Source organism: Amaranthus tricolor, chromosome 2 (genome assembly GCF_026212465.1).
Source record: "Amaranthus tricolor cultivar Red isolate AtriRed21 chromosome 2, ASM2621246v1, whole genome shotgun sequence".
Taxonomy (NCBI): domain Eukaryota; kingdom Viridiplantae; phylum Streptophyta; class Magnoliopsida; order Caryophyllales; family Amaranthaceae; genus Amaranthus; species Amaranthus tricolor.
In genome coordinates, this window is record NC_080048.1 from 36,084,902 (window position 1) to 36,093,555 (window position 8,654).

At 31.7% G+C, this 8,654-nt stretch overlaps 1 protein-coding gene across 1 annotated transcript; it reads left to right on the top strand.

Annotated features, from left to right (window-relative positions):
* Positions 1-411: 411 nt before the first annotated feature.
* LOC130805769 (early nodulin-like protein 7) lies at positions 412-2,205 on the top strand. The gene is made up of 2 exons (XM_057670555.1): positions 412-598; positions 1,776-2,205. Exons 1-2 carry the CDS (start codon positions 412-414, stop codon positions 2,126-2,128), a joined length of 540 nt encoding a protein of 179 aa, XP_057526538.1. The 3' UTR covers positions 2,129-2,205.
* Positions 2,206-8,654: the final 6,449 nt, after the last annotated feature.

The following is an 8,654-nucleotide window of genomic DNA, read 5'->3' on the forward strand; positions in this document are numbered from 1 at the left end:
CTTAGCTAGAAGTATATACTTGGATAATTGCACCCTAAACTATCTAAGAAATCTCAAATCAAAACAAGATTTAATTTTCTTGTAATGATAATAGTTATTAAAGTTATTTAGTTCGGTATTTTATAAGTTTATGGCCCATTCATAGAGAAAAAAAAATAAAAAAATAATTTAAAACGGTAAAAGAATAAAAAGATAGTCAAAGTTAAAACTCCACAATTAATGTAAAGTTAGAAAAAGTAAACAGAAAATGATGGGCTATTATATCAAAAACTTCCCCACGCCCCTAAAATTCTCGTATATACCAACCGTTTTACATTCCTTACTTATATTTATATCCTCCATGCATCCCTTCTTTTTCTTCATTTTTTACAACACCAATTAATTTTTTATTATTATTTGCGGCGCTAAAAAATGATGTGTAAGGTGGGAAAAGCTTCTTTAATATTGGCTTTAATTGTGATTCAAATTGGATTTGTAAAGGGTTTCAAGTCATTTGATGTTGGTGGTGCAACTTCATGGCGTGTTCCTCAAGCAAACCTCACTACTTTTTATGATCAATGGGCTTCTTCTAAGAGGTTCCATCTTGGTGATTCTCTTCGTACGTTTTTCTCACTTTTCTAAATTATAATTACTTATCTGTTTCTTTTTATTTGCGACGCTTTAATTTATACGTTGTAATAGAAAAAGTAGAAGAATTAATGATAGACATTGATTTTAGATTTTTAATTTTGATCATCATTCATCATCATATCGTACCTATTGCATTCTACTCATAGGAGCTATGATTAGGGTATGAAAAGGGATGAAAGACAATCCATACCAGAAAGAAGTATCTGGTTAAAGAGTCTCTTGGTTCAATAAAGACCCAAAAAAAGTTTTTAATTTTTTAATATTAGTTTATTAGTTTTGAATTAATGATTATTATTTTTCTTCTTATTTAACACATATGAGTACAAAATTGGTATGATTCAGGTATTCAGTATTTGTTTTGCTTATGTAAAAAAGTAATCAAATTTTTAACAAATCTATGAATTTAAGTTGATAATTATTCCTTTCTTATTGTAGTGTGTGGTTAGAACAGACATTAGATTTCTCGTTATCAAAAATCAAATAAACAACAATAAAGGTGTTTGTTGTTGCGTGACATATTTGTTAATTTTAAATTTAAATTTTAGTGTTCCTTGCGATTTTCTTTCTGTATTCATCCAAACAAAAAATTTACGGTCCCTTTAATTGTTGGTACTAAAAGATTGTAAAATAAAATTGACTATTGTAAGTTTTCTATAAAATGTACTATTGCCATTCTCATTATAATTGAATTGAAAGTATGATATAAAAAGTTTTTTCACAATTTTTTGTTACCACTTAATACCACGTTTTTAAATGACAACATATTGAAATATAGGGTCTTTGAGGGTGTGCGAAGTGATCGACCATACAGGGCCCTCTTTTTTCTGTATATGAAAAAGTTAATAAAAAAAATATGTTAATTTTATTAATAAAATAAATATATTTACTATAAATAAAGTGCAAGATAAAAATTTTGTACATGATCTCCTAATTTTTTAAGACGGCTCTGTTGAAATGAATATTAGATAGGAAATAAGAACAAGCATAACCATTAAAATCGTGGAGATATTATTTTAGTATCAAAACTAAAGTGATTTTTCATTAATTACCATTACTATTATTTAATACAGACTTTTAAAAACTCTCAATGAAATTTTCTAAAAAATTGAAGTAATAAAAATGACAAATTGTATATGGTTGTGCAGATTTTGTATACCAAAACGACTCAGTTTATAAGGTGGACAAATATGGTTACTACCATTGTGACACAACCAAGGCAAGTGCATCCTTCACAGATGGTAACACATACATAAAATTGGAACAAACAGGGTTGTCCTACTTTATTAGTGGCATTGTTCAACACTGTCACAATGGCCAGCGTTTGGTTGTTGATGTTATGTCTCCACATCCGACTCCGGCGGTTGTGCCGCCACCCGAATCTTTGGCCGAGTCGCCGGCGCCAGTTAAGGCACGTAATGCAGCTTCTCCTAGAGCCAAACGACTTTCTGCACTCATCCTTGGGTTATTTGCTGCTTCTGCTTATGTCTTGTTTGTTTAATTTTATTTTATTATTATTATTGGGAGACTTATTTTGATTTATTATTTTTATGTCTTTGGAACATTTATATAGTTAATTAGGAGGTTTAAATTGTTGGTTTTGTTAGAACAATCCTTAAGTGTTTGTTTGTTTGATCTAGTTTTTTCTTAATTGGTTTGGGTCTAGTTTTGAGGATATTATTATTATTATTATTATTATTATTATTATTATTATTATTATTATTATTATTATTATGTAAATAATCATTCAAGATGTTTGGGATTTTAGAGTAATACTTAGCTTAAATGCTTAATTTTGGTGCTACTCGTTTTTTTTATAATTATTTTAAATTATATTAAAAGTATATTATTACGTGTACCTTAAAATTTAAAGAAATTTTGAGATTATGTATATCATATCTTTATGTTTTTTACATTTCTCTATTTTTAATTCTACTTTTTTATGTTTTATATTTTTAAATTATTATATATTGCTATGATTTTTCTATTTTTATTGTTTCATATTTACATTATTCTTAATGACTTACTTAAATCATTCTTAATGACTACTTATAATATCTTTAAATGCATACTTATAACATTTTCAAATGCCTACTTATAGTGTTCTTAATGTCTACTTACAATATCTTTAATGCCCATTGAGTAAGCATGCACTAGTTACAATATCCTTAATGCCCACCGAGTAATTTACTCTACATTTTCCTTTATGGGTCGACCTAATTAGAGATGGTTTTTCAAAACGACAGTCTTTTAAGAATATACAACTAGTTTCTTAAGAGACTGTCTCTTTATGAGACGTATCTCAAGTTCAGCTCATGAAATGCTTACTTATCATATTCTTAATGTCTATTTACATTATCCTTAATGCTTACTTGTCGTATTTTTAGTGTCAACTTTTAATATCTTAAATGTCTACTTACATTATTCTTAATATCTACTTACAATATTTAAAAAATATATAATGGGTTGACCAAATTAGAAATAGTCTCTCACAAAAATTTGTATAAAATATAAATAAACTTTAGCAAAATTTAAAATTATGTTTTGTATATAAGCCCATATCAATTCTCAATGGGCTTCCCTTTCTTTGAGCTAGTCCATCTCTCAATTTACTAAATTGAAATGCAAGCTTAGTGAGCCCAACAACTTCTCAGGCTTACACAGGTATCGAAAATTTGAAATATATAAGCAAAAAAATATTAAAAAATTCAATAATAATCAAAGTTTGTAAATATTTTCCAAAGTAAGCAATTTCTACACAAAGCTGTGGTTAGGGTAAGTTCGTTGTTAATAATAGTGGGCAAATAAGTTAAGAAATTAACGGGCCGCTGTTATTAACAACGGGCGTTTAGTTACACTGATCTTCACTAGTCAGCATTTCGTCCGCTGTTAATAACAACAGTCTAATCGCGTTCTAAATTCACACAACCTTCTTCCTCAGTTCATTTTCCCCCAATTTCACAAGTTTAAAATCGCCATTCTCTTCATTAAAAACCTTCAAATCTCTCAAACATCTCCTTCTTTCAATTGGAGACTTCCTAATTGATCTAGGATAAACTTGAATTGCGTAAACGTTTAAGTTTTTCTTTTTATTTTGTTTTTTTTCGACATTATAGGGCAAAGGATAATAATTTTTTTGATGTTGATGTTGTGCTGAATTTGTTAATGTTGTGCCCTCTGTGCTAAATTTGTTGATTATTATTGATTTTTGATGTTGTGCCAAATTTTTTGATGTTGTGCCCTATGTGCTGAATTTGTTGATTATTATTGATTCTTAATTGATCTAGGATAATTTTCACTAGTCAGCATTTGATTATTATTGATTTTGATGTTGTGCCCTCTATGCTGAATTTGTTGTTGCTATTGATTAAGATATGAAGCATTTGATTAAGTTTCCTTTTGTGCAACTAGAACTTGATGCACATGAATTTGTAATGTGCATATCCATTTGTAATGTGCAACTAGCACTTGATTGTTGTCGTTAGTTATAATTGCTTTTGTTGGTTATAATGTGCATATCCATTTGTAATCTTTGAAGCTATATCAAAACCTTTCATCCTATATCTTCGTAGAGCTAGGCTATTCGAGATAGATCTAGCAGCTCTAGGCTCTAGTGACTCTAACATCCTCACGTTGCAGGCAGACCATAGGAGGACATTATTATGGGATGTCCAAGTTTCAGGCACTGATACACTGTATTGTAGGCATCCCGACTCAGCCCCATGGGAGATTGATGATGGTATCATCCCATATCTTCGTAGAGCTAGGTTATACGATTATCACCAAGTTGCCTGTGGTCGTGTTGATCGACCTATGATCATGGCGTTGGTTGAGAGATGGCGCCAAGAGATACATACCTTTCATTTCCCCCTAGGTGAGGCGACGGTCACCATATTGGACATCGATGTACTGTCACGGCTTCCAATCAAGGGACATGTCGTGGCCACAATTGGTCGCCAGCTGCATAGCTGGCAAGACATAGTTGAGCGGGTATTGGGACAACGCCCTCCAAGTAGTCGAGATAGTGCGTTGAGGGCTACGTGGCTGATTGACAATTTTCGTGAGATTCTCGTTGATGCGGATGAGGTCACTATTGAGAGGTACGCTAAGGCGTACCTATTCTACTTGATTGGTGCCGTTTTGTTCGCCGACATGAACAGCGGCGAGATTCAAATGTTGTATATCACCTTATTGGATCAGCCTTGGGAACGCATTGGATCATATAGTTGGGGATCTAGGCACACTTATACAGAAGCCTATGCTGTGCATCAAAAAAGAACGTGAAGGAGATTTCTGGACCACTAGTACTTTTCAGGTAAGCACGTTGAATTATTTAAAGTTAAATAATTGATTATTATTCTAACTTTTTACTTTATATGTGAACAATTTTGGGCTTTGGAACATATACGCGTTGGCCAGCCATTACGACCTGTTGGTCGTGGTGTTGTTGCTCTTCCCCAAGTGCCAGCTGAAGATGTTCTATAGGGAACAAGATGGTTGTTTGACAAGCGTACACGAACACACACGTCTAAAGGTGTGGGCTTTTACCGCGATCAGTTAGATTTTCTCAGAGCGGATCAGGTATCCAATTCTCTCCTTACACTTTGTTGAGATTTGTGTTTGCCTTCTAATGAATTAATTAATGTTATCTGTAAAGTTTTCTTGGGATCCGTACCCTGCTACAGCATAGACTGCATTGCCTGAGCGTTCAGATATGTTGATGGTCACTTGGAGTAGCGTTGTATCACTAATATGCTTCGACATTGTCGAGCTACACCTACCTGAGTGCGTATTGCGCCAGTATGATATGGTACAGGGCCTTCCTCCAGAAGGCAACACGGATGCTCATCTTCATTGATCCAACAGAATGGGTCTAGTGCAGAAGAATTAGAGCGACGTCAATGCGTGCCACATCGTTCTATGGGACCAAAGGCAGGAGTACTTACGACAGAGTATTTCGATCGACCAGGCAAATGGTGTCCCTACGACGCCTGATTATCTACCCTGGTTCTTATCGATCACTCGTTGTTGGATGGCTCCATGACATGCTGTTGCTGCAGCTCAGTACGTACCCGCTGCACCTATGATAACTGCATTCGTGAGTACTATTTGCTTTATGAAATTAAATATTTATAATTCATTTTAATTATACAATAATTACAAACATTTATTTACACTTGTTAAAGGCACAAGGAATGGCTTCTGTGATCCGCACAAGTCAAGAGGTCCCCGTCAGGGAGATGGCACAGACTATTCTTCGGGGTTCTCAGTTTGAGAACTTTATTCCTAATGTCGAGGAGCCCTCTGCTCAACAAACCGATTAGGAGCCAAGTACATCCCTACCGAGGCATTTGGATGAGCTAGATGTATCCTCATATCCACATGACGATGCGAGATCATCACAGTCACCTGTTGTGCAATACAGTCACCTCCTTTATCAGAGCATCACACCACAGCCTCTTACTATCATAAGAGGCGAACTAGGCTGGCACAATTAGATAGGATAGACGAGGAATGAAAAGTTATTACGGACTTTTTGTACATATTGAATTGTACATAATATTTAATGAAGGATATGTTCAAAAATAAAGTGGAATTTTCAGACAACTAATGGGCCACTGTTATTAATTGCGAGCGAATGTTGACTAGTGAAAATATAGTGTAAACTAATCGTCCATTGTTAATAGCAGCGAACCATTAATTTCCTAACTTATTTTACCGCTGTTACTAACATCGAACTTATCCTAATCACAACTTCGTGTAAAAACTGCTTATTTTAGCTTGGAAATACTTTTAAAAGTTGATTATTATTGGATTTTTTTATTTTTTATTTTTTTTGCTTATGTTTCAAATTTTTCACAGGTATCCACCTCAATTTAGTTCATGACTACTCAAGTCCCCAACAAAGTTCAGTTTTCCATTCCAACAACATCCCTACGTCGCACATGACCCATAATTGAAGTAATTTCAAGCGTCAAATTTAAGCATATATTAAAAACCTAAATTGAGACGGATTTATTGATAGACGCATTTTATATATGGATTAAATAGGCCAACTCATATAAACTATTAGCATATGGGCTTCTCGGTTTGAGATCGTATTATATGGAGTTGGTCTTTCATGAGAGTAGCTATAAAAAACAAAAATTGTTATATGAGACGGTCTTACGATGAGACATATTATATATAGATAAAATAATTTAATTAGTACAAATTCACAAAGTATGAGTATATAAGCTTTTTAAATTTGTATCATTCAGAAACAATCTATGACAAAAATAGTGTCCCAAAATACATAGTATTTACTTTTGTCGAGAATTGTCCTTGTACTCAATCAGCAGTTATTAGGAAATAGTTAAAAGAAGAAAAAAAAACAAAAAACTTTTTTTTAACTGTTTCATTTTTTTGCTTTTTAGTCAAACAAGCCAAAAGGTTATTTGTGTAAATTACTTTTGAATTAACTGAAAGATATATTTTAATGTAATATAAAAAGTTGCTTTTAATAGCCTATTTATTGTCATTTTGTATATTAACTCAATTTTTTCTCTAATTATTGGCCAACAGTCAATAATTATTTTCATCAAACAATTTGTGCAATCCTTTTGTGTTATATCTCCCACAAATTTGATTGATGATGATAAAAATTATAATCTCCACAAATTTCATTGGATGATGATGAAAATTATAATCAAATATAATTAACAGCCGTCTTAGCACTTAAAATAAAATATGAATGATCTTTTGTTTTAAGAGACTGAAAAAATAGAATACAAAAAGAGTAATATAATGAAAATCAAACTTTAATTTGTATTATGTAGTAAGTTTACAAGGAAAAATAAGGATATTATTTAGTTGGATCCTTTTGGTATTGCTTATATAGACCCCAATACCTTGGGGAGGATATAATGAAAATCATTAAAGTAATTAAAATTGTAAATAAAAAATTTTTAGTATGAATAAATTTTTTAAGGGTACATGTGTTTTTAAGTTCCGCCTTTTAAAAGTATTTTTAAAAAGGTTACTAGCAAATGACAATATGTACCCAAAACGCTATATAAGTACCCTAAAAATATTATTCACACTGAAAATTATTTATTCTAAAAGACTGAATATATATCTCAGTTTTCAGTTTTTACGACTTTTAGTAATTTTCAGAAAATTGTTATTGATATTAACCCCTCAAAAAATATAACTTACAAGTATTATTGATCCTAATGATTGCAAATTAAAATCAATTCAGCTAAAAAGGCATGAAAATGAAAACAATGATGATTGACTATCTCATCTTTCAAATGACAAAATCAAAACACGAACATTCACGAAGATTGCATTTGAAATAGGGCAATCTCACTTTATTTGTTTCAATGCAATTAAGTGTTTTTATTATTATTCATGTCCAGATATTTACTAAAATATTCATAGAATATTATTAAATTATTTAAATCTATAAAAGTTTAGTCATTTCGTTCTGTAAGTCATACTAATATCAATCACAATAATGTTAGATGGGCCAAAACTCATTAAAAAGAACGTTTAAAATGGGTTTGACAAGAGAACACTCAATTGTACTCCCTACGCCTACTAATTTGGCCATAAATTCAATCAATTTTACGAAAAAAGTGTGAAAAATATATAAATAATTAAAGAAAAACTGTGAATTTAAAATAAATGAAATGGACAAATCTAAATTTAATAGTATGAAATAAAAAGAAAAGTGGAACCGTTAGAGTACATAGTATATTATGGGGCTTCATCCATAAATGTCAAACAACCAACTTAACCAAAAGCTCAAGTTTATAGTTGAGGCCCTATGATATATTATATACTCTAACACACCGCTCACACGAGAGCCTTTTAAATTAGAAGTGTGGATACAACACAAGTCTTTCTCATACTTGTCACTAAATATTTCACTTTAAATGAGGGATGGTTAAGAATCAAACTCATAACCTCTTGTCACGTTGACTTCTGATATCCTATCAAGTAACCAAGTCAAATTAAAAAGTTAAGATTATAATTAAGGTCCC

Excerpts from the sequence above, each read along its gene's own strand:
- LOC130805769 (XM_057670555.1), top strand. The coding sequence starts at position 412 with ATGATGTGTAAGGTGGGAAAAGCTTCTTTAATATTGGCTTTAATTGTG. Across the intron at positions 599-1,775 it reads CCATCTTGGTGATTCTCTTC|ATTTTGTATACCAAAACGAC; the intron begins GTACGTTTTTCT and ends ATGGTTGTGCAG.